We start from the raw sequence: 27,464 nt of genomic DNA on the forward strand, positions 1-27,464 counted from the left end.
GAGGAGGACGACGACCCTTGAGGTTCATTATGGAGGAGGATGTGAAGAGGAAGATGAAGACAGGCGAAGGCGCAGGACACAGGGAAACAACACGCACTATCATGTGATATAAAAATACTCGTGAAAACACTCCCTCAGCGCGAACGCTCCTGGTGTTTGTGAAGTTAAAGACACGGGTGTGATGGACTGTAGCACCACCTGGCGACCAGACCACGTCTCTGCAGCCGTCACCGCGCCCCGCCCCCCAGACTGTCTGGCCAATCAGCGCCGACCTGCAGCGTCGCTATGGGAACGGCGTTCTGTGCAGGGAGAGGTCACAGTGCGAAGCTAACGGGCTAATTGGCGTCGCCGCCGCCAGCCTGCTCCGCGCGGACCTCCCAGTGAAGTTCTGTCGCATGAATATTTCAGCCGGTGTTGAAATATTCAAATGCTGCGCGCAGTAGCTGTCGCCGCCGCGCGTGCCTGACGCTCGCCCCGTTGCTAAGCTAGCGCGGCGTTAGCATCGCTGCAGGAGCAGGCGGCCTTCGCTGCACGACCACCCGGATGCTCGGCACCGAAGCCCGGCGGGTTCGGTTCGGGGGGATGATGTGAGCAACCGACGCGAACACCCCTCGAGACGGAGCCCGAATGTCGGGGTCGCAGCTCGCCGGCGCTCGGGAGACGATTCCGGGATGAGCTTCAGCCGAGGGTCGTTGGAGAAGAGTTCAGGTGATGTGTCAGCTCCATGTGCTCACGACGCGCACTCGCCCAAGCTGCGCCACATGGAACCGAGTGCTGCCAAATATTACCTGACACGATGGCCGGTGCAGCCAGGTTGCTCATTGGCGTTTCATATTTAAATATGAATCTTTTTTTTTTTTCATTTGAGATCACAGTTGACATGTGTTACGACCTGTGACGTCATCGCCCCGCCTGCATGTTTATGTTATCAGCTGTATGTTTGTGTGGAACTGTGACCCACTGACCTGGTGGTTTGCGGCGCAGGATGGATGCGTGTAGCCCAAACCCGAACCGCACAGCGCCGGCAGCAGAGGAGGCGCACCCGCAGGGCGACATGTCCGCCTGCTCTCGGACCAACGGCTGGAGCTGGCCGCCTCACCCGCTGCAGCTGCTGGCCTGGCTGCTCTACGTCTACTTCGCCGTCACCGGCCTCGGCATCTTCGTCCCGCTGCTGCCCCGTCACTGGATCCCTGCTGGCTACATCGTATCCTTCTTAGGGTTGACAGCAGCTTCTGGTCCATCCAGCGACACCTGAAATGCATCAGTCTTCTCATGCATGTTTGAGGCCGGGTCACATCGCACCAATCACCTGGGAGGCCTCCTCCTCTGATTGGCCGAGACTCTGGGAAGATTGGAGTAAAATTAACTTAGTTTATTTTTCCCACCGGTTTTGAAGTGCTTGGATGCTGTGACAAAAACTGAACCAGAACGTGTCTTCTGTCTGGTTCAAATAGACTTTGAGTTTCGGCTTGATCGGTCAACTGATGCGAACACACGTGACCTCAGAGAAGACGGTAGCATCACAAACCCTTGTGTCACAGATGTGTCAACTGGACCGCTGCTGAGGGTCAGCACCGCTCGGTCCACCCTGACCCCGACTCACCCTTTTCCTCAACTGTGTGCCAGTGTACCGGCATCATGTTCGTCTGTCACCTGTGTGTCCACGTCATGGCCGTGTCCATCGACCCGGCTGACCACAACGTCCGCGCCAAGAGCCACAAAGGTCCCGTGCCCGTGTTTGACCGCACGAAGCACGCGCACGTGATCGAGAATTGCCACTGCTACCTGTGCCAGGTGGACGTGTACGTATCCTCAGTGTGTCTCTGTGTCGGCAGCATTTTTATTGTGTTGAGACTGTGTGTTCGAAGACGCTGCTTGCATAGTTCAGTTGTGTAATGGTGCCACAAGAGTGGTTTTTACAGAGTGACATTATGTTCTTGTTATTACGCACTGTATTTATTTGCTCTTGTGTTGCTTTCATTACCTGTTGTGTGTCGTTCAGTATCGTGTGCTGTGGGTGCCGATCATTCAGGTGTGGACTGTTGGTCATTGTGCGATGGAGATGACAGGTTTCTAATGATGGCACTTGTGCACGGTCAACAGTTGTGTTGTGTCTCTATATACTGTAGTCTTTCATGCTGTTTCCTGCTAACTTGTTGAACTGACAAGCTACATGCAGCAGTCTTTCATGAGTCCAGTAGATGGCGCTCTCTGAGGGGGGGTTGTTCCATGATGATGTCCGTGCTTCGTGTATTTACTAGCCAGGAAGGGTTGTTGTGTGCTCTTTGTTTTCTGGTGATATTGATGTGTTTCACGTTTCAGGGGAGCGAAGTCCAAACACTGCAGCTCCTGCAACAAGTGTGTGTCCAACTTCGACCATCACTGCCGCTGGCTCAACAACTGTGTTGGCAGCAGGAACTACAAGTGAGTGTGTGTGTGTTTGTTCATAGCTATACTTGCATGGACTCATTCTTGAAAACATTCCTCCTGGACCTTTTGCCAGACCCCAACAGTTTAAACCTTCAAAATAACTGGGTGCTTCTAGGTGGATTCCAGTTTAGTTCAGAGTAAAGCTTAAGTTAGAGACCACTTCTTGACAAAACACTATCCTTGTGAGAACCGTATGACATTGTGGGGCCCTTTTGCCGGACCCCGCAAGGTTAAGCCTCAACTTGAGGATGAAGACTTCAAAATAACTGGGTGATTCTAGTTGGGTTCCAGTTTGGGCCTGGTTCAGGTTCATGGTTAGGTTGAGGCGGGGATGTTGGGGAAAGGGTGATGGCCATGGAAGGTCCCCACAAGGATAGGGATACAAACGTGCGTGCGCTCGTGTGCGGCCCTCTGTGAGGTCCTTGCTAACAGACTCAGTGGGTGTGTCGTCAGGTTGTTCCTTCACAGCGTGGTGTCAGCTCTGGTGGGGGTGCTTCTGGTGCTGGTGGTTGCCTCCTATGTCTTCATTGAATTCTTTCTGGACCCGACTAAACTGCGTACAGACGGACACTTCCTAGGTGAGATGGCTTTGCTGGGCCGAGCCAGAGCTGGTGCCCGCCCCGCCCATGTTGACTGAGGTCTGTGTGTGTGTGCAGGAAGTAACCAGACCGGTGTGTGGTTCGTCTTCCTGCCTGTGTCTCCTGTCAGAGCAGCACCAGCAGTGATCCCGGTTCTGGCAGTCGTCACCATTTGTCTGACTCTACTGTCCTCTGTGCTGCTCACACACCTGCTCTGTTTCCACGTCTACCTGAGTAAGACCCGTCTCTCTCTGTTTATCTGAGTTAGGCCTGTCTCTCTTTTACTGCCTGCCTGAGTAAGACCCGTCTCTCTCTCTCTCTTTGTCTACCTGAGTAAGACCCGTCTCTCTGTCTATCTGAGTTAGGCCTGTCTCTCTTTTACTGTCTGCCTGAATAAGACCCGTCTCTCTCTCTCTCTCTCTCTCTCTCTCTCTCTCTCTCTCTCTCTCTCTCTCTGTCTGCCCAAGTAAGACCTGCATCTCTCTCTCTCTCTCGCTCTCTCTCTCTCTCTCTCTCACTCTCTCTCTCTCTCTCTCTGTCTGCCCAAGTAAGACCTGCATCTCTCTCGCTCTCTCTCTCTCTCTTTGTCTATCTGAGTAAGACCCGTCTCTCTCTCTCTCTGTCTGCCCAAGTAAGTCCTGCATCTCTCTCTCTCTCTTCGTCTACCTGAGTAAGACCCGTCTCTCTCTCTCTTTCTTTCTTTCTGCCCAAGTAAGACCCGTCTCTCTGTCTATCTGAGTTAGGCCTGTCTCTCTTTTACTCTCTGCCTGAGTAAGACCCGTCTCTCTCTCTCTCTCTGTCTGCCCAAGTAAGACCTGCCTCTCTCTCTCTTTGTCTATCTGAGTAAGACCCATCTCTCTCTCTACCTCAGTAAGACCTGTCTCTCTCTGTCTACCTAAGCAAGACCTGTCTCTCTCTAGCTCTCTCTGTCTACCTCAGTAAGACCTGTCTCTCTCTCTTTAAAAGTCTACTTATCTGAGCAAGACCCATCGTCTGTGTCTCTGTCTCACTGACTCTCTCTTTCTACCTGAGTGAGACCTGTCTCTCTCTGTCTACCTCAGTATAATCTCGCTCTCTCAGTCTACCCAAGTAAAAACTGTCTTTCTCTCCCTCTCTCTCTGTCTACTTCAATAAGACCTGTCTCTCTGTCCACCTGTGTAACACCTCTCTCTCTCTGTCTACCCATGTAAAACCTGTCTCACTCTCTCTGTCTACCTGAGTAAGACCTGTCTCACTCTCTCTGTCTACCTGAGTAAGACCTGTCTCTCTCTTTCTACCTGTGTAACACCTCTCTCTCTCTGTCTACCCATGTAAAACCTGTCTCACTCTCTCTGTCTACCTGTGTAACACCTCTCTCTCTCTGTCTACCCATGTAAAACCTGTCTCACTCTCTCTGTCTATCCGAGTAAGACCTGTCTCTCTCTGTCTACCCATGTAAAACCTGTCTCACTCTCTCTGTCTATCCGAGTAAGACCTGTCTCTCTCTGTCTACCTCAGCATAACCTCTCTCTCTCCCTCTGTCTAGCCAAGTAAAACCTGCCTTTCTCTCCCTCCTCTCTGTCTGTCTACTTCAATACGACCTGTCTCTCTGTCTACCTGAGTAAGACACATCTCTCTCTCCCTCAGAAAGACCTGTCCCTCTCTCTTTCTCTAAATATCTACCTGAGTAAGGCCTGTCTCTCTCTCCTCAACAGTAACACCCCTCTCTTTGCCTCTCTCTCTCTATGAGACCTGTCTCTCTCTAGCTCTGCCTCTATAAGACCTCTGTCCATTTCCGTCCATCGGTTTGAACCATCGACCTCAGCTATAACTGTCTGCATATCTACCTGATCTACGTATGTTAACATTCACAAGACCCGTCTGTCTCAGCCACTGTGTATCTGCTTCACCTGTCTGTCTCACGTTGACCCGTGTGAGACTCATCCGTCTTGCCTACTGTGTTTGTGCATCCAGTGTGGAACAGGCTCAGCACCTACGAATACATTGTGCGTCAGCGCCACCGCCAGGACAGCAGAGAGTCCAGGAGAACCATGAAGGAGGTGACGGCTCCGCCAGGCGACACCAAGGTCAGACCCCAATACAATACCTGATCACTCTCGCTCTTCAGCTGCAAACGTCACCTACTTCTTCCAACCCAGGACGGAGAACCTCCAGGTGTTCTGGACCAGCCAGGCACGTTGGTCCACTCAGGGGCCCCAGGCTACACCAACCAGCAGCAGGAGGAAGACCAGACTGTGGAGGAGCGGGTCCAGTAAGTTCCACTCCACCCGCGTGTGTGCGTGTGTGTGTGTGTGCGTGTGTGCGTGTGTGCGTGCGTGTGTGTGCGTGTGTGTGTGTGTGTGTGTGTGTGTGTGTGTGTGTGTGTGTGTGTGTGTGTGTCTGTGTGTGTGTGTGTGTGTGTCTGTGTCTGTGTCTGTGTCTGTGTGTCATGTGACCTCGGTGGTGTGTTGCAGGTACGTTTCTAACGGCAGAGTGAGGTGTGTGTCCAGTCCTGTCATGGAGGAGGACGCTCCATCCGACAACCTCGCCGAAGAAAGAGCACATCAACACATGCAGGTACACACACGGTTGCTCTTCTGAACAGGGACCAGTGAAGCCTCTTATCACCACTTCCTTCAGTCACGAGTGATCTCACGCGCTACTTCAAACCCAGTATTCAGAGTAAAGTTACTGACCTAAGTCACGGTGCGTCACTGTTGTTGCCACTGTATCAATATCAACATTGACTTTCTTCAACTGCGTGAAACTTATCGTGAGATGCAGACTTGTCATCATGGAGATTGTGTCGGCTACTAAATGTAACTTGACAAGTAACTTGTAATCTATCTGAGTTACTTTTAAATTCATGTAATTGGTAAAGCAACTCAATCATCAGTAGTGGGATGAATTTTTCAAAGTTACTGTGGCAACACTGAGACAAAGACGCACACACACACACAGGTGTAGCTGCAGCATGATTGATAGGATCATCTTGTTTTCACAGAAGAAGAAGAAAAGAAGAAAAGTTCGTAGAGTTCAAGGAGATTTGGCGGGGTTGGTGGCGCCGCCCCCCGGTAAACACACACACACACACACACCTGGCACTCTCACGCCCACTGATCGGATCTTCTCTCGCTCTCCTCCATCAGAGTCCACAACTTTGTCCACCGTGTCTCTGAGTCAGAGACTTCCCTTCCCAGCGTTCCCTCTGAGGGTCTCCCTGCCACCGCTGGCGCCCTCCTCTGGACCGGTCCAGGCCGCAGCGCCTCCTGCCGAGTACCACTCCGACTCTGCTGAGTCTCTGGAGGAGATCCCTGTGGCGCTTTCCAAACTGGGCTCCTCGTCTTCAATGGCCGCCGGTGGAGAGCTGCACCGCGCTGCCCGGGCGCCGTCCTCACCATCGCCTCTGCCCAGGACCAAGAGGAAGTCCGCCCGCTCCGACAAGACCCTGAGGATGGAGCTGACCTCCAAACACCACCCTGTGGTGTTCGTGAGCCGCACGAGCGCCGAGGCAGGGCCTGTTTGAGAGCCGCTGGGACCCCGGCTCTCGGTCCAGGACGGACCTCTGACCCGTGCCTCTGCACAACCACCTCACTTTTAAACGCTTTTGTATCCACCTTTTTTATACCTTATTCCCACCATGACCACACAAACTCACAGAGAGGCCACAGATTCTTCACCTCTGATCCAGTTTGATTCCTTGTGTCACCCGGGTGTAGCCCCGCCCACTTTCACACACACGCTCACGCTCGATGAAGAGGACACGCCTGCACCAGTCAACAACACACCACGACCCCTCTTCATGTCTGAACCCTCAGAACACCTACTGTAGAAGATTCAAATGATCAGAACGGTCGTCGCGTTTTCACCTCTGTAATTTTGTCTCGTGTCGGTTTTTTACTCGTCTGCTGATGTTTCAACAATAAAAGATGAAAACCTGCGCTGCGTAACGCTGACTCATCATAAAAGCAGCGATGTCATCATTGCCCCGACAACGTGGCCAGCGATGATGTCGTGTCGCACGGCGCACTAACTAGGTGACGATGCACTTCAGTAGCTGTGCCTCAGAGTCCCAGCTAGCCGGGGTCACGAGCACCAATGCTAATCTGGTTGAGTTCTAATGGAATGATCAGGGTTTGATTAGTCGCCGTGCAGGACGAGGTGTGTGAGAATGTGTTTGTGAGAGTGTGTGTCATCAGCCCTCCTCTGTGTGAAGAGGCGTTGCCCTGGCAACCAGCGGGGACAACATCATAACAGCATCAATCAAGCAATGCACACACACGCACACACTTATTCATGAGGTGGTGACATCAGCAGCGGTCACATGACCTCGGGCCCACAGGTGCTGGTGGTCCCCGGAGAGAACTTCATGCGGACATGAGGTCATTTCCTGCTTGCAGTGTTTGAGTGGTCAAGCCGGGGGTCGTCATGGAGACGGTCCCGGCAACAGGACTGTTTGTCCTCTGGCAGGGCCGGAGCGCTACTGTGGCCCCTGGGGATCAGACCGGTGAGCTCTCTGGTCGCGGACCTGCTGCGGTTTTGGCAAGAAGGACTTCCTGCCAGCGAGACTGAATCCCAGCTGATGTCACTGTTGTGTTGTCACGGGCAGTGGCACCCACAGTGGCGCCGCCTCCTCCTCCTCTCCCCACCCTGTCCTCCTCTCACCTCCCATCCCCTCTCCTCCCTCCCTCCCTGGTGTTGGACAGGATGTCGCCATGGCGACGGGACAAACAGATGATAACAAGCGGCCAGTACTTCAGGGCTCATTTCAAAGTTCTGACAGCGACCCGGACACACAGGTAGGATCGACTCTCATCGATACAAACGCATGTGTGCGTGTGTGTGTGCGTCGCCTGCTTGCATGCATGAGTCTGCTTGACGGCGCAGGTGAAACCATGAATGCAAAATGAAACTTGACCAAGAAAGTCAAGTTGCACTGGAGCGCATGTGACTGACAGTGTGAGTGAGGCAGCAATGGATGACATCATTGACCATGTCAAATTGATCAGACTGCACCTCAGATGAGTGTTGTCCAGATCTAGGCGTGTGCGACTGCTCACGTGTGTGTTGCCCGCAAACAGACTGATACTGTTGCACAGCTCGTAAACATCGCATGTAGGTGTGTGGCTCAACAACCGTCCCATCCCCATGGCGGCGTGTGTGCAAATGCCTGTGTAGTTTACTGTACATTCATGCGTTCATCACCAAGTATTTTGTGTGTACACGTCCATCCACTCGTGGACAGTATGTGTGACTTACACAGCTAGATGCAGATTGCATCTGTGTGTCGTGAAATTCTCTGTTATTGTGTGTACATAGTGTTGGAGTTTGAGTGCAGGCACTTGGTCATGCATGTATCGCTATTTTAGCGTAGTTACATTAGCATGTGTGCAGTTCTTTAGTTTACACCTGATTACATCACTGTTGAGTAGCTGCTGCATGTGTTTTACTTTATTTTTGTGTACATCAGTTTGCTGCGTAGCATGTTTTACTTTCATTAGTTCAACTTATCATCGTATTTTGTGAGTCAGTGTAAATATAGCTGTGTTTACATGCAATAAATAGGTGTATTGTGCGTGCGATTTGTGAGCGTGTGGTTACTTAGAGTAGTTTTTGGATGTTTTTTTGTGCATCACAAGTTGTACTCGGCCGTTGCTACTCATCTGCTGTGACTAGATCTGAGAAGTGTCACTGTTAAAAGGTGCACAACCATATAGAATAATAATAAATAATGAATAAATGAACGTACAGAAAGATTCAACACACAATAATTTTCAATGAGATTAAAATAAAAAAAGTGTTGGCCACACTCTAGCGTTTCAGCTGTGAACTTGAATAAAAGCGGTGCTGATCCTCATCGCTGCATGTGATAAAAGTTGTGAGGCTGGTTTCCTCTCAACACAAGCTGCTTCTCTGATCGAGCGTGACCTTTTAAAGAAAGTGTCCGTGGATGTTTGAGAGTTTCCTGGTTACGTAGACGCAGTGGAACTGACCTGCTCGCTGCTGACAGACACCATCATGGCGGAGAACCCCGACATGGATCAGCTGCTGGCCTCCTTCAGGAGGTTCTCGGTCCACGGCGACTCCAAGTCCAGCGGGACCGAGCTGAACGGCAAGAACTGGGCCAAACTCTGCAAAGACTGCAAGATCATCGACGGGAGGAGCGTCAGCGCCACGGACGTGGACATCGTCTTCTCCAAAGTCAAGTGAGTCTGTGATGGCAGCGGGCGGTTCTGTTGGACGGCTTTTCTCACGCACCGTTGGACGGCAGGACCAAGACCTCCCGGGTCATCACCTTCCCTCAGTTCCAGACCGCTCTGCAGGACCTGGCACCAAAGAGGTTCAAGGGTCAGAGTCCAGAGGAGGCCATCAAGTCCATCTACGCTCTGGTGGAGTCTGGAGAACCCACCAATGCTGGAGTGACGGTGAGTGATGCAGGGCCTGACCCCCAAAATTCGGCTTTTATTTTGAAACCAGGTGATCAAGACTGCCCCGTGGACTCAACCACTCCTTCACATGCATTCTGGTCTTTCTAAGTACGAACACAGAATCAGCATGAAGCACAGTTCATGCTTTATGTGCTCATTTTAGTTTGAAAGAAACTGCACTGTCCATCATTCAGTCATCCAACTACAGGACAGTCAGTGCTAGCTTTACAACACAAGCTACTTTTAATTTATGTTTTACTTAAAATACTTCAACATTTATGGAGCTATACGAATCAGCAGATACTTAGTTTCACAAATAAAGGTGAAGAAGGTCGCCTTACTTTTGAAAGCCGAAAGAAACGACATCCGGTTCACGGCTTCATTAGAAAACAAAAATATCTGACGGTCAAAGTTCAATACTATTAGGTTGTAAAGAACGAACAAACTCCTAACGTTAGCGGAGACTGCTGCTTTAGTTTTTGTGAATACGAACTCGGTAGTTTCGGATTCTAATTTCTCTCAGATGTTAAAAAACAAACAAAAATCACACTCACCGGAAATGTGACGATTGAGTCCTCCGTCGACTGTGAGGAGACGAAATGTAACCACGTGTCTTCTTTCCGAAAATAAAACTGCAACCGGTCGTTTCAAGCGTCAGCATCATGTGTGCGAATTAACCTGAGCAAATATAAAACGATTTGACGTCAGCTCACACATCAACGACGTGAGGCCAACGTCATTAGCGCATTCGTTTCCTGCGCTCCTATTGGCTGTAATTGTAGTAATCCCGCCTCTCTCAACCCACTCACCAATCGAATTCTGGAATAGCGGGGTGGGGGGCTCTTCTGCAAAAACGGTTGGCTTGTCTCCTGTCACTCATTCTTCCCACTTATTAGCGTGCGCACTGGTGCGTTAATGGGATGACGTAATGCCGGCGGGGCGCCCTCCGCGTACCAAACATGTCCTACCTGCCGCGGGGTGATGACGTCACATATACAGTATCTTTTTTTTTCATGTTCTAATGAGCCACATAAAATTGAAATAAAGCATTTCATTACCCTTTTTTACCACATGTGTGACATTTATTTTCACAGAACACAATGGCTGTCATCGGATTTTATATCTATTTGATATATCAAAGTTTATAACCCGACGTGATGAGCATTGTTTTTATTTGATATTGCACAAAAAAATCACAGCAGACTTCTTAGTAGGCAAATATATATATATATATATATATATATATATATATATATATATATATATATATATATATATATATAAAAGATATTGTATCTTTGGGATGTGACGTCATCATCCCGCCGCAGGTAGGACATTCACCAGCAGACAGATTTGGTACCTGCACCGGCAGTGTTTGTGTGCGACGCCATGTTTGTGTGCGACGCCATGTTTGAGTGCGTTCTAGTTCGTCTGCTAGTGTTGCTGGACAAATATTGTGTGTGTTTGTTCACAGTGTGTTTGATTTTGTGTGTTGACAATCAGGTCGATTTAATGTTTAGCTCCTTATGGTTTTGTGTATATTTGTATACAGATGTTATTTTTTTTTAGATAGAACTCTGTTGTCACATGACGCCCTTGTATTTTAGCTGACCAGCAGGTGGCAGCACTGACTCTCTACACTGTGTGTGCATCAGAAAGTGGTGAAGGCGGCGGCGGTGGACCGACTGACCGACACGTCCCGCTACACCGGATCCCACAAGGAGCGCTTCGACGAGGGCGGGCGCGGTCGGGGGCGCGGGGGCCGTGAGGATCTCGTGGAGAACACCGGCTATGTCGGTGCCTACAGGAACGCCGGAACGTACGACTCCAAGGTGAAGGGAGAGAAGTAGAGCGGCGCCCCCTGCGGGGAGCTGGCGAGGAGCTCCGCTGCAGCACTTAAGTCTGGACCAAACCTTGAACTCTTGCGTGTGTGTGTGTGTGTGCGTCTGTATGTGTATGTGAAGAGTTTCCTGAAGCCCCTCCAATAAAGTCTGTCATTAATTCCGCCACAACAAGATATCATCAACATGCCCCGTCTGTGTCTCCTGACATCAGTTGAAGGTCACTGTGAAGGTCAGAAGCACCTTGGACCAGGAAGTCAACTCTTTCACGACATGACAGAGGTGGTCATAATGTTAATGTAGATTGATATTCCTCCACTTTCCCTCTTGTTGTAATATTTCACTACTGAGTTGCGGAGTCATGTGACGACAAGTTTGGATCCAACCTCACGCGATGTCACGTCTCAGGTGTCAGTCCCCTCAATAATCGATGAAGTTCTGACACGATCCAGCGTCATGCGCTCAGTTACCTGTCACCTGGATGGATCCAGAGACAGGATGATGAGGAACCAGACTTCACTAGGTCACAAAGGTCAAACACCGATCAGGAAAAAAAAATCAGAAATAAAAACTTGAGGTCGACTTTCATCTTTCACACAAACAGCACAGCTAGTGCAGCATTACTAGCACTTTCCCTGAGCAGGAACTGATTCATGTCTTCACCTGTGCCTCCACGACGACACGAAAAACACAACCTTCCACCAAATGTTTTTTAACTCTGTAATTTATAGGTTCAAAGATTGGAGATAAGCAAGATAGCATTGTGGAGCTAATGGCTACATTCAACAAACTTGTTTTTTTTTTAAAATGGAACTTCAGATGCAGGATTCAGACAAGCATGTTGTTTGCCAAGTTTAAGTTTAATGTTCGGTACCGATCCAGACAGATGCTTCTGTTCGTGCTCTGCCTTCATTTGCTCCATATTTCTGCATGTTTCCAAAGCTTACAGACACAAACCAAATGGTACCACTGGAAACCATGGGGGGCAGTGTTGCTGTTACCACCCGATACGCAGCTCTAATGAGACACGAAGAAGACAACGATGGCGGAAACGTTAACGTCTTCACCGATCACCGCCTCCTACAATGCTGCCTCTGTTTCCTTTTTTGTGCAAGAGCTACATGGTCAATGCTGACTCCACTGTCGCCATGTTGGTTTTGGAGTTTGCTGTCGTCATCAACGTTTGACTCTGGGCTGCTCCCCCTGCTGGATATATGGGTGAACAGCAACGTAGAGAAGCGTGGAAGCATGTGATGAGTGTCGAGAACATGTTTTGAAAAGGACGGGTACATTATGGGATGTACAGAGAGCATGAATGGGCCGAAGCATGTTCTACTTAGTCAGACCAGGAAGTAGCCATGGACTCATTCCGAAAGGGTGAAAGTGTGCAGTTGTCTTCCTCTATAAGCAATGAGCTGAACAAATACCGCTCGCTGATATAAATGTGTGACATGTGGGAGAAAGTCCCACTGAAGCTCATGTTTTTGCACCGGAGTGTTTGATACTGATCAGATGTCGCCTGAAACAAAGACTTCACATCAGAATCAGTCGTTTGTTTGAGCTGAAGGGCAGAGTCGCATTGCTGATTGACTTGCTGCCAGCAGGAGGCGCCGGAGAGCGGAAAGAACCCCCAGCTGTTTGTACGTCTTCTGAATGTGCCTGCTAGCAGCAGAGGGCGCTAGAGTGCAGTGCAAGAATCAGAGCGCGGCCTGCAGATCCGTGAGTTTATTGAAGAGGTAGCTCAATTCCCTTTCACATCCAACACCCCCTGACAGCACCGCACACAGCCAGTCTGATCCTCACGGAGAGAATTCACGGGAAACATCGCGCTACTTCAGTCCTCCTGACTCAGGAAGATGGCCAGTAAGACCAAAGAAACAAAATTTAAAACAATTTAAAAAAATAGTTGTGTTTAAACTAGAGAGACATGTTATTACAATTATTTATTGTAAATGAAAAGTCCTCTGTTTATCATCGTGCGTCACCATTCAAGTACAAAAGTAGGGTGTGAATTTACAAGGAACAAAATCAGGACGTGAAGCCAGAAACAGTCCAGCGAAGAGGTCCGGTCCCACTCTGCTGAAAGCTTCTGCAGCTCTTCCGTCTGATGTGTCCGAACTTAGACAGGTCCGGTCCGGGGTCCACTCCGCCCCTCCCCCCGGGTGCTGAAGACTGAGACCAGATCAGTGACGCTGCCTCCTGACCGAGATGGTTCTGACTGACGGGGCTTCACGGGTTTGGCGCTGAGACTTTTGGAGCGGAGGGTCGGATACGTTCTGTCCTCCTCCTCCTCCTCCTCGTCCTCCTCCTTCTTGTCGCCATGGATACTGTCCATTGCCGCCCCCTCACCGGAGGCCACCTCACGGCCTCTGTCCGGTGACGGGCTGGTGCTGCGCACCAGGATGCTCTTGGACCGCCGGCAGGATGACGGTGAGCCCGGGTGCTGCGTGACTTTGGACCTGATCAGAGGAAAAGACGCCGTGGCCTCCAGCTTGGTTTTCTCGAAGGGTATTGACTCAGAGGAGCCCGGCCTGCTGAGAGCGGGCCGCAGGTCCGAGTCACACGGGGAGATCAGAATGCCAACGTTGGACAGGGACTGGGCTCGCTCCTTCCGCTCCCTGACGTCCAGGGTCGAGCCAAACTCCTGCGGGCCGGTGTCGCCTTGGGAAACACACATGAAATAGCTCTGTTCACACTGTAGCCATCAGCAAGGCCGCCCCGCCCACCTCCACCTACCGGTCTCAGTGTCAGCTGCCTGCTTCTCTGGACTCGGCTGCAGCTTCTTGTCGGCGTCTGCCTCCCCAGACACGGACGCCCGCTCCTCGTGGTCCAGCTGGTAGCGATACATGCTGTAGCCGTCCGAGCTGTTGATGCTGCCGTGGCGGAGGAGAGCGCCGGGCTCGCAGACGGAGGAGACGCGGGAGCGGCTCAGCTCGGAGCGGTCGATCCCCGCCAGCTTCTCCAGAGCGTTCATCATGCGACCGGAGAACTCCTCCAGCTGAGCCAGACGCAGGTCCACCGTCTGCAGGGAGGCCTTCATGGAGTGCTCTCGCTCGTTCACCTCCTCCAGACGCATGAACATGTTCTCCACCCTACACACACACACACACAAGCTTTTCTATCTCCACCCCTGTGGTGACCTCTCATGGCCATCACCCTTTCCCCAGCCTCTCCTCCTAAACCTAACCATCCAAAACACCTGGCTCACCTGAACCAAACTGGAACCCAGTTATTTTGAAGTTTGAACCCTCAAACTGAGGATTAACCTTGTGGGGCCCAGCCAAATGGTCCGCACAGACATTAAGGGCCCCACAAAGAGGTGTATTGTAAAAAAAAATTGGCCCTCACAAGTCAAATAAACCAGGCATACGCACACACACACACGGCGTGATCCTGACTCGCAGCTGTGGACAACGTGGTCCCGCCCCCGATGACTCACCTCTCTGATGTCACTCGGATCCTCTCGTTGTTGGACGACTGCTTCTCGTCGTCTTTCTCCCGGAAATATTCTTCCACACACTGTTCCTCAAACTCATGCAGGCTCTTGAGCTCCTCAGCACTCAGCAGCAGCTCTGCAGGTCACACACACACACAAGTGCATGAAAACATTGCAGACACTACCACACACACTCACAGAAGATGAGTCACGACACCAAGATGCCGACTGGCCTACGTAGTAGTGTTGTAGTACTTGAGGTTGAGGTCTCTAGACCACTTTTTAAGGGTCCTGCACTCGAATCCATTTTCATTTGATCTTGTCTCAGTCTCGGACTTGACATTTCTGTTCAAGACCGCTCGAGAGCGAAACTGAAAACTGACGGATTCTGGTCTTAGAGTGATCCACAAGGGGGCAACAGTGGGGGGCGGTTTCGACATGTCGACATGAGTAACCCAACGTGTCCTCTTTTAACATCTATCTCAACTCAAGTATCCTAACTTTGGGAAGTTGAGCTCCTTGTATGGAGGATTTTTCTTTTATAAACAGCCGTCCAGTGCAAGTTGATACCATTTTTGTTTATTTTGTTTCCTTGTGACCAAAAGCAGTGTTAGAATCAGTTTGACACTCCTTAGATGTACTGTCTTGTCTTGGTCTTCATCTCCAAATATCTTGGTCTTGATCTGTAAATATCTTGGTCTTAATCTCCAAATATCTTGGTCTTTTCTTGGTCTTGATCTCCAAATATCTTGGTCTTAATCTCCGAATATCTTGGTCTTTACTTGGTCTTGATCTCCAAAAATCTTGGTCTTGTCTTGGTCGTGATCTCCAAACATGTGGGTCCTGATCTCCAAATATCTTGGTCTTGTCTTGGTCGTAATCTCCAAATATCTTGGTCTTGATCTCCAAATATCTTGGTCTTGATCTCCAAATATCTTGGTCTTGATCTCCAAATAACTCGGTCTTGTCTTGGTCTGGCTTCTCTCTGTCTTGGTCTTGATCTCCAAAAATCTTGGTCTTGTCTTGGTCTTGATCTCCAGAAATCTTGGTCTTAATCTCCAAACATGTGGGTCCTGATCTCCAAATATCTTGGCCTTGTCTTGGTCTTGATCTCCAAAAATCTTGGTCTTGTCTTGGTCTTGATCTCCAAATATCTTGGTCTTAATCTCCAAACATGTGGGTCCTGATCTCCAAATATCTTGGTCTTGTCTTGGTCTTGATCTCCAAAAATCTTGGTCTTAATCTCCAAACATGTGGGTCCTGATCTCCAAATATCTTGGTCTTGTCTTGGTCGTGATCTCCAAATATCTTGGTCTTGATCTCCAAATATCTTGGTCTTGTCTTGGTCTTGATCTCCAAATAACTCGGTCTTGTCTTGGTCTTGATCTCTAAATATCTTGGTCTTGATCTGTAAATATCTTGCTCTTGATCTGTAAATATCTTGGTCTTAATCTCCAAATATCTTGGCCTTGTCTTGGTCTTGATCTCCAAAAATCTTGGTCTTGATCTCCAAACATGTGGGTCCTGATCTCCAAATATCTTGGTCTTGTCTTGGTCTTGATCTCCAAATATCTTGGTCTTGATCTCCAAATATCTTGGTCTTGATCTCCAAATAACTCGGTCTTGTCTTGGTCTGGCTTCTCTCTGTCTTGGTCTTGATCTCCAAAAATCTTGGTCTTAATCTCCAAACATGTGGGTCCTGATCTCTAAATATCTTGGTCTTGTCTTGGTCTTGATCTCCAAATAACTCGGTCTTGTCTTGGTCTGGCTTCTCTCTGTCTTGGTCTTGGTTAGCGTGGTCTTGACTACAACACGACTACACAACCTCACAGGAACAGGCTTAGAACATTGAAGTCAGCAGAAGCAGGCATCAGACTTGCATGCATGCGCGCACCATGGATATACACAGAGAAACACACAGCATCACTCAGACACTTAACTATTGGACACAACTCCAACAGTGTCACACAGACGAGCGGACAGCACACAGTCCCGGCTGCATTGGCTTAGCCACAGGCCCTCACAGCACTGGGCCAGCTAAACAGCCAGGCAGCCTTACGCAGTCGTCTCTGCCGGTCGTCCTGGTCGCCCTCCTGCTTCCTCTGGCAGCGGCAGCAGAGTCGGCGCAGGATGATGTAGATGTGCGGGAAGATGATGAGCGGCGGCGGCAGGATGGGCCGGTCGTGGAACGTCATGATGAGCTGGTACCGCTGGAACTTCCACACCTGGTTGGAGATGGACTTGACTTCGAAGAAGGTGTTGCTGCGGACACACAGTGTCGAGTTAGAGCGCTGAGTCACTCGGTAATTTAACCAAGACGTAAACCACTGCTTCAGGACAGGAATTTGAGTCCTACAACCCGAAAGGAATCCAAAATAATTTGCCATTGAGTTTGTGAATATAGTGACGCTGCAACCACAATCAATGAGCCCCACACGTCTGACTTTGAAGCTCTATTTAGATTCTCTGAGGCCCATACGAAGCTTTGACTCTGTGACTAGCTGAGGGACGTTCTGAGTCCTGAATTTTTTACACTTAGACCCGAGCTGCTGGGAAAAAAATAGATATTAAATCATTGACTCCCACATTGACTTGATGGAATCAATCATCACATAGTCGCTGTGACTTGGTATAATACTGACTAATAGAGTCCCTGAGTCCAACACAGGCCAAGTAGCTGCAAGTGTCCAGCTTTGAAAACCCATGACTCATATGCATCTGAATAAGTTGAGACTCATCAAACCTTTGCATGCCACACATCTGAGTATCCAGGGGAGGAAGTAGCTCTGACTCGTCAACTGGCCAATTCACAGATACAAGTCGCTCAGGCTGGTGACCAGGTTTAGTTACAAGGGTTTTATAAACCCTTGTAACTTCTGAAATATCATCAACAAGACTCTTATTTTGAAACATCTGTTGCTGGGACAGGAAATGTTTCTCAGCACCAGTTCACTTGTGTTGCTGTATTCCTCATCTGTGTGTGTGTGCAGCCATAACTTTAACTATTTCTAGTCTCTGAGTCGCTCTCCTACGTCTCCACATGAAGTTCAGCGCCAGTTTGATCGATGGCGCTGCCGGAGCTGCATCAACACACTCGTCAGCGAGACTGTTCCCAGACCAGCTGGTGTTTACTTCAGATCAGACACCGCTCCGGTTCAGAACTGGAGCCAAAGATTCGCGACTGTTTAGATCTGCCGGGTCACGTGACTGACTTGAAGACGGCGATCAGCAGGTTGACCAGCAGGATGTTGGCCACCAGCAGGTAGCAGGCCATGATGGCGGGGGTCAGCCAGGCGCCGGGGATGCAGGGCGGGAGCTTCTTCCCGTCCTCGTCGTACAGATTGTCTCCGCAGGGAGCTGTGGACGACACACGCTTGATGACGTCGCCTGCACCAGCCGATCAGAGGCGGCGTCACTCACGGTTGATCTCCATGGCGTAGACTGTCCGTCAGAGCGCAGCGGCAGCGCGAATGAAACAGAACCAAAAAAGTCGTCAACGGCTGTTAGCAGCAGCAGCGCCACCTAGTTGACAGGTGAATCACAGCAACTCATTCACACAGCTCAAATCTGGGGCAGCTAAAAATGGGTCTCGTCTTTTGGGGTTACAGGTGATGGCGTCTGATCCGGGCCGTCTGCAGGGCGCGCACCAGTCCAGATGGCGAGAACTCAGAGTCTGCGGTCAGACGCCACCACTGAGCTAGCACGACCCTGGAGTGGGTTCCGCCAGACCGAGGCCCGAAGTGGCCGACACCACATGAGCCAATGTTTGGCGAAAACACTGTGCTAATAGTATTTGGAATAACAAACACATACTTTCATCTCACCACTAGGTGTCACCAAACCTTGGAAATGATTATCAATAAATGGGACACAGAGGGCCACGTTTTTGATCGAACAACAGGGGGCACAGGTTCACACTCATTCATTCATCAACCGGAGCGACAACTCCACACAGGTCCAAGAGCCGATCCTGGAGCAGAAACCAAGCCATGACAGTGAGAGCGAAGCGACTGAAGTCTTACTATGAACTCTAGTCTTACGGTCTATGGAGTCTGCAAACACCTCTCCGTAGATCATCCAGTACGGCATGTAGAAGATGTTCCGGGCCAGGCGCCACGTGGGCTCCTCGTCTGGGTGCAGGATGGCCTGTCGGGCCACGCCGAAGCTCATCAGGACCACCAACATGATGACCACGAAGTACAACATGTCAATCATCTGAAGCAGAGCGAAGAAGAGCGGGGCTGGTCGGTGACACCATGAGAGACTCGCACGGCCCAGGGCGTACCATTTTGCCGATCATCATGACGTAAGGCCCGAGGTACTTATTGACCCCGAAGATGTCCAGCACCCGGATGTACCAGAAAATAATGTCCACGCAGTAGATGACCCGGCCGTAACCCAGGTACGGATGGTTCTGGAGCCGCAGCAGCAGGCCGAGCAGGAAGACCCAGATGGCCACCAAGTCTGTGATGTTCCAGTAGTCCTCCAGCCAAACGTTGATCTTCTGCTTCAGCTTCCCAGGTTCTGACATCAGGATCTAACCGAGACGCATCAGATCTCGGAGCACGGACGGGGAGAAGTTCACCTCTAGCCCGTACTCACCTGCCGGACCTTCTCCAGCCCCAACGTGATGATGTAGGAGATGACGATCCACTCCTGCAGCGACGGCCAGCGCTCCATCTTCACCAGGATGATGTAGTTGTACAGCCCGAGGTAGACCAGGTAGGAGATCTGCCCAGCACAGAGGGAGCGTGTTGTTGTGAGTCCTGTTGTTACTTTTCAGCTGTGACGTTGATCTTGGCGGTGTGAGTTTTGCAGCTGTCTAGTGTAGTTTTTAATTTGCTGTTGTGCTGACTGTTCTTCCAGCTTGTGTGCCTGTTGGTGGTGGTGTTACTACCACCACCAGTGTGTTGTGTAATTGCGGGGTGTAAGCTGTATTTATCAGTGTGACACAGTTGAGGATAGGGTTTCCAAAAACGCACCGTGTTGAACCAGAACTTGGTGAAGGGGGCGTTGTAGAACTCGTAGATCTTCTTGCCGATTGGAACCCTCTTCCTCCCTTTTTTGGGGTTCTCCTCTTCATCCCCTTTCTTGGATGTGGTGTCCACGTTGGAGACGGTGTCCTGGAGAGGGAGCCTCTTGAGCTACTCAACACCAACACAGGTGTCAGCTGATCCACTTCCTACCTTGCTGGATTTGTTGTCCTCATCTTTGGTTTTGCTTTCATCTGTCTCTTTAGTGGAATAGAAGGACGACTCGTCCCCCAGACGGAAGTCCATGAGAAGGATACCGGGAGGGAAGATGATTCCTAATATGACCTGAATGACAAATAAGAAAAAGTCCCTCGAACTTCACTCCTGCTCTTGTTCCCGGGGTAGCAGCTCACATGAGATGTCCACATCATTGTGTGGGTTACCTTCAAGCTGTTGCTCTTGCCCATCCTCAGACATCCCATCCACATATCGGTCAGCAACATCTGGCTGCACGTGTGGGCGATGAAGTCCCGGTGTTTGGCCGCCACTGCTAGCTTCAGGCAGGTGGAGTTGCTCCAGTTCTTCAGCTCGTAAGTCAGGAGCTTCATGGCAACCTGCTCGTCGTGTTTGTAGGACTGATCCAGCAGCTCATATGCCAGCTGACCAAACTCCCTGCACAAAGAAAGTCTTGTGAAGAGACCAGGGGACGCATCTGATCAGGAGGGTAGGGGCACCAGAAAACGGAAGATTCCACTCTACAGGGAGTCCAAGTGCCAGGGGGACATAAACCGAAAAGGTTCTCACCGAGTGGATCAGAGGAGCGAGGGAATGCCAAGGGGAATACTGGACAGTGGGGCGGTAAAGGGACTTCATGGGTTTCACCAGACAATTGCACCCTGTCTGGTTGGATCACAGGAACAAGGGGAATCACAATTGGTGCTTCGATTCAGAGGGGCTGTGACATCAGCAGACTTACTTGGAGTTGTTCTCCAGGTCCTGGTAGATGTCGTCCACCAGTTCACTCTGCGACGACTCGTGGGCCATGGCCTTGTAAAGCTTACATGCCACCAGTGCTTTAGCCATTGCTTCCTCCCCACGCTGCCACAGGAACAGCGCCATCTTTTGCCGCTTCATCAACACCGCCCACACCATCAACTCGTGGAAGGGGTACTGGAAGCGGCTGACCTCCGGATCATCCACATCGATGTCCACTTCCTCTTCCTTCTTCTTGTTCTTCTTGCCTTTCCCCTTCTGCCTCGGCTCATCATCCTGAACGATAGAGTCGGAATGGTGAACGCCGCTGGAGGAAAATATGAGTTGTGTGAAATGGACATGACGCTACCTCCATTCCCAGAAGTTTCAAGGCTTTTGGCTGGAGGAGAATACAGAGGAATATCAGAGATGATGGCCACCAGAGGGCACTTGACTCGTCTCCAAGACTCACCCTTTTGAGGCCGTAGAGGTTGTTGTAGAGCGTCCGGAAACTTTTGCGGGTATAATTGCAGCGATAAGCTCCGCCCATCAGGAACTCCAGCACCAGCCCGATGTCTATCAGAGTGATCTGATAATCGGGAGGAAGATTCCCCTGAAGGACGAGTCATGTGGTCAAGACACTGTCCTGAATGATGGGCTGATGGGGCCTCATAAAACATTGTTATCAATCTCAGTGGGTGGCGCTCTTGATTAAAAAAAATACCGTGATGTTTGATTGAAATAGTTGTACGAATCAATCTGAAGATTGAAAATGACACTGCTTCATGAAGCCTTATGAAACAGAATCACAGTTTTAAAACCTGATCCTGATCTGTTGCCAGTTGGTGGTGGTTATTTATTTTCATCAGTGAGTGGAACTTCTCACCTTCTTCACGTCTCGGACAACGAAGTGCAGCGTGTTGGCTGGTCCCAACTTCTGCAAGACAAAACATGCGACGGCTGAGTGGAACTCATCTGACCGCCACTGATGGGCATCCTAATTTGAGCCGACAAAAGAGCAGATTAAATGAGCGGCAGCAAGAGTGCGGCGTAGGCGTGCAGTGCGCCATAATGTTTTGGCCAGAAGCGCCACATGTTGCTTTAAGAGCTTTTTTAATGGAGCTTAGACGAGCGGTCTGATGGGACGATAATCTGCAGATCAGCATGGAGTGAGAAGATGGAGGTTAAAGTACAAAGCTTTTTGTTGGAACACGACTTCAGTCAGAGTTGAAGGCCAGAAGGACAGAAATGGCATGAGAAACAAGTCGGGTGTCAGGTGGGAGTCAAGAGTCGCCGGGTGGTGGAGCGACTGGACAACCTGCGGGAGTTTACCTCCCCACCTCCCACCACAGAGCTTACCGTGTTGTAGAGTTCCTCCAGCCGTGGAATTGTCAGGAAGTGATGGATGTTGACGCCGTTCTCGATCAGAAGCTTTACAAAGTCGACCCGGTCCAACACCAGAGCGTCCATCATGGCCTGTTCCAGTGAGTTCACCTGCCAGAGTGTGCTCATCATCAGCCATTAACCACTGCCATCACCATCGTCCTCATCATACCCAGCTGAGCAGCTCCAGTTTTCGCGGGTCAGTCTCCTCCGGAGGTTCTGGTTTAGTTTTTCCTCCTTTGCCTTTCTTCCCTCTGTTCTTCCCTTTGGCCCCTCCTGCTGGCGCCGCTGCTCTCTGGGCCGCCGCGGGGCTCTTTGGCCGGTCCGTGAGTGCGATGCTGACTGGCTGCAAGGTGTAACGAAACAACGGGTGAGGCAGCCAGCCGGGGGCGACTGACATGGCTCAGCTGAGACTCACAGGCCAGTGGAGTCCATAGACGAAGATCTGACTGCGAGCGATGTCCACTCGGTTCCAGGCCAGAGCCAGACTCAACTGATCAGAGGCAGACGCATTCGTACCTGTGAACATGATGCGGCAGTTTACTGCAGGCTGACTCAGAATGAAAGGTTGAAAGTAAAGGGCAGAGACATGGCAGTACCTTTGAGCAAAGCGGTTAGGATGGACATTTCAATGTCCTGCTGGCCCTCAGAGCCCATCCTGAAGACGGTGATCTGAAGCACACACATTAAGCCTTGAGCCTTGCGCTGCTGGGATTAACAGGAGGTCAGGGGTCTGCTTTTATCAGTGAGGTTGTAAGATTGAAGGGTCATGGTTCAATGCTCAGCAGCCAGATTTGAACCTCCAATCCTCTCCCCTTTGCCCTTCGATTGTAAATCATCCGTGGATGATTATCATGCAAGTGTGTCCAGAGAGCAGTCGCGACTCGTGGACTACAACAATGGAACGTGTTAGGACTCACCAGCGCTCTCTTCTTCATGCACTCTGTCAGCAGCAGGAAGATCTGTTGCGCTTGACTTCGACTGTAGTTGAACGTCTTCTGGATGGTGACAAGCAGCTGATCTTTGACGCTGTCACTGAGAACTCTGTGGAACCAACATCATCAACCATCTACTGGGCATCCAGTTTAGCAATGTAGCGTGTTACCCACAACAAATTCCACACTGGGTTCACCTGGCTGGCACTCAGACTCATCAAGTACAGTGGGAGTCTCACCACAATCCCTTTATGGACTGAGTCTTGAAAAGCCTTTAAAATGATAGTGGTGAAGGAATCTTTTATTTCTTTTTGGTGCCCTATCGCCCTCCCTTACGTGGTGAAAGCCACTGTCATTCTTGAGCGATTATGAATGCTTCTTCTCTGACAACATGGGTAGCAGCTGAGGTATTATGGGAGAAGTCATTGGTACCGCAAGGATCTAGCGTCTCACCCGTCTTCTTCGCTGTATCTGTGCGCAAAGGAAATTATGTCGGAGGCGCGACCACTGCCGTCACACACCACCACTGGCACTGGCGGCTCCTCCCTCAGACTCTCCAGGACGATGGAGATCACATTGGGTCCCCCTTCCAGGATCAGACACACCACCGGGACACCCTGACCCAGACCTGGCAGGCACACGGAGAATAGAATGAGAAAGGGAAGGTGGAACATAGCTAAGGTGTCTGGCGGCTCGGTGGAGGGCACCCTGGGGTTATGGACAGGGAAGCACAGAGGAAGAGCTGTTGCTAGTAGATGCCTTGTTGCCATCTCAACTCACGAGTGTTTATCTTCTGCAGGGCGATGTGCTTTTCTAACTGCCGGCGAAGGCGAACTTCAGCACCATACTTTCCGCTTGTCCCGTTATCGGCCAAGATGAAGTGCGAATGGCTGCTGTTCAGAACTGACAGCTTGCTGAGTGGGTTGGACATCGTCTGGTAAGGTCGTGATACCTGGGAAAAAGCAAACTCCTGAACCTCCAAACCAGTGTTTATCATCTCCGTAAAATATCACCAACTCTTTCATTCAGGTACCTTTACCTCGGTACCATATTCCCAAGCCATCTTTCCTACTGTACTTTGATGTTACACCAACCTACTCTACACAAGACAGAGACCTTTGCCCAGAATATCTCTTTCGGTCAAGTGTGGTGAAGACGAGAGCAGTCAGATCGGAATTCCCGACATGAGGAAAGTCATTTTGTCTTACATCTCTGCCGATAAGATCCTCCTTGTTTTCGACGATGCCCCAGGGTGCAATCCCGATAGCACAGACTTTTCCTCTGGACTTTGAAGAATGATCCTTCAGAGCGTCGCCAACATGGCGGATCACACCTGAAATTTCAGAGGAACATTAAGTCTGGATCCATTTGGAGGTGATGGAGACATCTAGTTACAGAGACCTCAGTGAATCTGCGGCTAATCCCATGTAGCAAGGGGTTATGGTCGGGTGCTGGGGAAAAAGTTGGGGCACCTTGGTTTGGTAGGCTAGGAAAGACTTGGACAGACATATTTGGTCTGTGGAGTTGTTGGCCAGAGAATGGACGGAAACGGCCGTAGGTGGGTGGCATTACCGGTGCTCACTCCTCCAGTGAAGATCCAGGCACCCGTGGTGACAGCAGCTTTGATCAGGCCCTTCCCGAACACCTGTTTCAGCTTTGGAGGGAGCTCAAAGTTCTGTAGGCCTCCGTGCACAGAGATGAGCAGAGTGGGAAGCTCCAGCTGCCAGTCCTTCACCATCAGGTGCAGCAGGTTGTCCGGTCTTGAGTCGAAGGAGACTCTGATGTACTGTCGGGAGCGAGGAGTCAAAGTTAGCGGGGAATCTATCTTCATTCATGGGCTTGTGTGTGAGCACCATGGCCTTGTTGATGTGCCCGCCCTCCTGGAACTCTATGACGCCATAAGCATCTGTCGGCGTGGCCTGGGTGTGTTTGAGAGGAGTCCAACGCTCCGCAGGTTGGACGTCCAGCTGGACAAGCAGACCCGTGTCCTCTTTGGCACCGTCCACTTTGGACCCTGGTATGGGTGTGTGCTGTGCAACCACCTGACCGCAACTGCACCTAAAATGAGCATGAGTGGAGAAAGGAAAATGACGACATTAAATCATGAACAATTGGAACCTGTTGGCTATCTACCAACATGTGGAGATCATGTCGCTTCGATCACATTCTTTCCACTTATCCATAGATCTACACTGATCCGTTGGTTTGTCCATCCGACCTGTGATGCCAAAGACAGAGCTAATGCTAACGTGACGTATCACTTCAAAGCTTTAGTTGACACTCGTAGCCTATCCAAGTTTGTTCTGTGGTTAAAAAGAGTGCTAAAAAATAAATGCAGAACCAAATAAATGTGCTCCAAAATGTGAAGAGAGAAAGAAGCCATGTAGCTATGAAGCTGAGGAAAAGAACGTTATGGATGCATCTCCTCAAACTAGAGTAATAAAGTTCTTTGGCCTAAATTGTCAGATTCTTGTTTTTCCTTCAGGACTGACACTGAACAGAAACTTACAAGTTAGTCTCAAAGATACACGTGAGACTGTTATAGAATTCAAACCGACATTTCAAATAAAAAAAATATAAATATTTTGCCATATTGCTAGAGACATTTAGAAAAAAATGCATTTCCTGCAATTTGTTTCTGCAAATAACTCGCCACAATAGCCGACTGTCAGTAGCTGAATACTTTCACAAATGAAAAGGGATTTTCGAGTGAGCACAGTATCTCTTTGACTGAGTTTCCTTCGGTGGTGAGTGCGCCGCGGCTGGTTTCGGCTTCAAACCTGGTGGTGTCTTTCCCCGGAATGATCTGGATGCATTCTCTCTTCTGGAAGGTTTTCTCGATCCAAACCCTCTGAGTCTGAAACACAATGATTCGCTGGCGTTCAACTTGACCTGGTGGACTGGTTGGAGAACTAATCCATTCATTCATTCATTCATGAGGAGGAAAACACTTTGGACGGGATTTTAAAGAGCAAAAGCTTGTATTTAGGAGAGATCCCTTCTAGAGGATGGTTTTAAAGGATGTTCACATGTCAGCGTGTGCGTGCGCGTGTGTGTTGCTAATGCCGCCGGTGAAACAGGATCTCGCTCCAGTGAATCCGACTAATTAGAAGGGAAAGTGCAGATTTCCATTTCTTTATGGAACCAATCCTCTTACGCCGCTCACTTTAATCCTGCCGCACAACACTCACACACACACCGCACACGGGGATCGACTAATGTCACTGTTCATCCACTCTCCGTGATGGCAGATTAACATGAGAATGTCACCAGTTTCATTGTCTTCCTCACAGGAACAATCTGTAGCATCGCCGTCATCACCATCATCATCATCAATACGGTCTCATCAGCTCCCTTTCTGTCCTCATTTTAATTACCCCTTTGCATAATTCCATGGATAATCTTCATCACCGTTTCCTTCATTAGCAGCACCATCGTCATCATCACCGCCACACTTACATCTTCATCACCCATCAACATCATGATGGTCAACATCACCTTCATCATCTTCATCATCATCATGACTTTCGTCATCATCACCATCAACTTCATCATGTTCATCATCGTCATCATCTTCATCATCGCCTTCATCATCTTCACCGTTGTCATGAAGAACAACTTCATAATGACCTCCATCATCATCATTACTTTGTCATCAAAACTATCATCATCCTCATCAACTTCATCATCAACACCTTCATCATCAACAACATCCTCATCCTGGTCCTCATGCTCATGCTCAACATCATCCTGTCCTCCTGGACCAGCTGAGGTCAGAGCACCTTACCCTCTGTGATCCAGAAGAAGCGCTCCGTTTGATGGAGGAACGTTTGAAGGACCCATTGGCTCCCTTCCTCCCCTTGCTGTCCATCCTGAGACTTCAGCTGCCAGGCATGTGTTCCCTTGAGAGACCTCTCGCTGGGCATCAGTCCACTCCTCCTGGTTCCCCTGAGCGTGAGCTCCGTGTGAGCGGTGCAGACCTCCCTCACCTACGCTCCCTTCTCCTCGGCTCCTTCTCTCACGCCTCCTCTGGCGCCAGCGCTCTGGCTCCCGCCGCTCTCTCTGTAATCAGGATTAGTGGCAGGGGACGGGGACGTCCTCTGTCGGGCGCACGTTTAATAAAAGATGATTGACAGTAAAGCTGCGGCAGATTGGATTGTTTGTCTTTCTGCGACATTTGAATACAGACCACTTCGCTGTATTGCACTTAGTTGTAGCCGCATTAGTCACATGACCTGCAGGCAGCAGGTTGTCAAGGATGATTCTGGGTATTAAATCACGGTTCCTGTTCAAGAATAAAAAGCTTCTCTTTGAAGCACTACAGAAAAAGAGTCTTGAATTGAACTTAGATTTTCTGACTAAACAATTATAAAACACAGAGAAAAGAAGAGATAGTGTTTTTGATTCTACTTTTCTTTCCGTTTACGTACATTTTAAAGCAGGATTTTAGAAGTGTGAATGTCTTAGGAACAAACGTAGCTGTGAAACATGGAAATATCCATGTAAAGG

The 27,464-nt window shown here is 49.9% G+C and overlaps 3 protein-coding genes across 4 annotated transcripts; 2 read left to right on the forward strand and 1 right to left on the reverse strand.

Annotated features, from left to right (window-relative positions):
• Nucleotides 1-298: 298 nt before the first annotated feature.
• Nucleotides 299-7,187, forward strand: zdhhc1 (zinc finger DHHC-type containing 1). Its single transcript, XM_053865964.1, has 11 exons — nt 299-708; nt 985-1,204; nt 1,627-1,802; nt 2,323-2,424; nt 2,884-3,008; nt 3,087-3,242; nt 4,962-5,074; nt 5,147-5,259; nt 5,462-5,564; nt 5,992-6,061; nt 6,137-7,187. Exons 2-11 carry the CDS (start codon nt 986-988, stop codon nt 6,511-6,513), a joined length of 1,554 nt encoding a protein of 517 aa, XP_053721939.1. The 5' UTR covers nt 299-708; nt 985; the 3' UTR covers nt 6,514-7,187.
• A 457-nt stretch (nt 7,188-7,644) lies between these two features.
• On the forward strand, nt 7,645-11,405 carry tppp3 (tubulin polymerization-promoting protein family member 3). Its single transcript, XM_053865965.1, has 4 exons — nt 7,645-7,786; nt 8,998-9,193; nt 9,259-9,412; nt 11,071-11,405. The coding sequence occupies exons 2-4, from the start codon at nt 9,006-9,008 to the stop codon at nt 11,263-11,265; spliced, it is 537 nt and encodes a 178-aa protein (XP_053721940.1). The 5' UTR covers nt 7,645-7,786; nt 8,998-9,005; the 3' UTR covers nt 11,266-11,405.
• Nucleotides 11,406-12,983: 1,578 nt separating this feature from the next.
• On the reverse strand, nt 12,984-27,013 carry LOC128758903 (transient receptor potential cation channel subfamily M member 1-like). Of its 2 annotated transcripts, XM_053865380.1 has the most exons (28): nt 26,743-27,013; nt 25,736-25,812; nt 24,809-25,013; nt 24,528-24,741; nt 24,164-24,288; nt 23,736-23,907; nt 23,409-23,583; nt 22,941-23,064; nt 22,620-22,692; nt 22,439-22,539; nt 22,193-22,366; nt 21,997-22,131; nt 21,524-21,574; nt 21,110-21,250; nt 21,008-21,037; nt 20,642-20,934; nt 20,109-20,337; nt 19,879-20,010; nt 19,675-19,815; nt 19,295-19,423; nt 18,978-19,229; nt 18,733-18,907; nt 18,113-18,133; nt 17,905-18,049; nt 16,752-16,954; nt 14,696-14,828; nt 13,993-14,348; nt 12,984-13,917 (listed from the first exon to the last, which is right to left on the reverse strand). In XM_053865380.1, the coding sequence occupies exons 1-28, from the start codon at nt 26,824-26,826 to the stop codon at nt 13,376-13,378; spliced, it is 4,632 nt and encodes a 1,543-aa protein (XP_053721355.1). In that variant the 5' UTR covers nt 26,827-27,013; the 3' UTR covers nt 12,984-13,375. The 2 variants fall into 2 exon arrangements, with proteins under 2 accessions (XP_053721355.1, XP_053721356.1); XM_053865381.1 differs by lacking the exons at nt 12,984-13,917; nt 13,993-14,348; nt 14,696-14,828; ... (7 more) ...; nt 19,879-20,010; nt 20,109-20,337 and adding an exon at nt 20,470-20,565 and having other exon boundaries at nt 26,743-27,012.
• Nucleotides 27,014-27,464: the final 451 nt, after the last annotated feature.

Source organism: Synchiropus splendidus, chromosome 5 (genome assembly GCF_027744825.2).
Source record: "Synchiropus splendidus isolate RoL2022-P1 chromosome 5, RoL_Sspl_1.0, whole genome shotgun sequence".
NCBI classification, from domain to species: Eukaryota; Metazoa; Chordata; class Actinopteri; order Syngnathiformes; family Callionymidae; genus Synchiropus; species Synchiropus splendidus.

Excerpts from the sequence above, each read along its gene's own strand:
- zdhhc1 (XM_053865964.1), top strand. The coding sequence starts at position 986 with ATGGATGCGTGTAGCCCAAACCCGAACCGCACAGCGCCGGCAGCAGAG. Across the intron at positions 2,425-2,883 it reads GTTGGCAGCAGGAACTACAA|GTTGTTCCTTCACAGCGTGG; the intron begins GTGAGTGTGTGT and ends GTGTGTCGTCAG. Across the intron at positions 5,260-5,461 it reads ACTGTGGAGGAGCGGGTCCA|GTACGTTTCTAACGGCAGAG; the intron begins GTAAGTTCCACT and ends GGTGTGTTGCAG.
- LOC128758903 (XM_053865380.1), bottom strand. The coding sequence starts at position 26,826 with ATGGACAGCAAGGGGAGGAAGGGAGCCAATGGGTCCTTCAAACGTTCC. Across the intron at positions 24,289-24,527 it reads CACTGGAGGAGTGAGCACCG|GTGTGATCCGCCATGTTGGC; the intron begins GTAATGCCACCC and ends CTGAAATTTCAG. Across the intron at positions 23,065-23,408 it reads AGATACAGCGAAGAAGACGG|AGTTCTCAGTGACAGCGTCA; the intron begins GTGAGACGCTAG and ends TTGGTTCCACAG.
- tppp3 (XM_053865965.1), top strand. The coding sequence starts at position 9,006 with ATGGCGGAGAACCCCGACATGGATCAGCTGCTGGCCTCCTTCAGGAGG. Across the intron at positions 9,194-9,258 it reads ATCGTCTTCTCCAAAGTCAA|GACCAAGACCTCCCGGGTCA; the intron begins GTGAGTCTGTGA and ends GTTGGACGGCAG. Across the intron at positions 9,413-11,070 it reads CCACCAATGCTGGAGTGACG|AAAGTGGTGAAGGCGGCGGC; the intron begins GTGAGTGATGCA and ends TGTGTGCATCAG.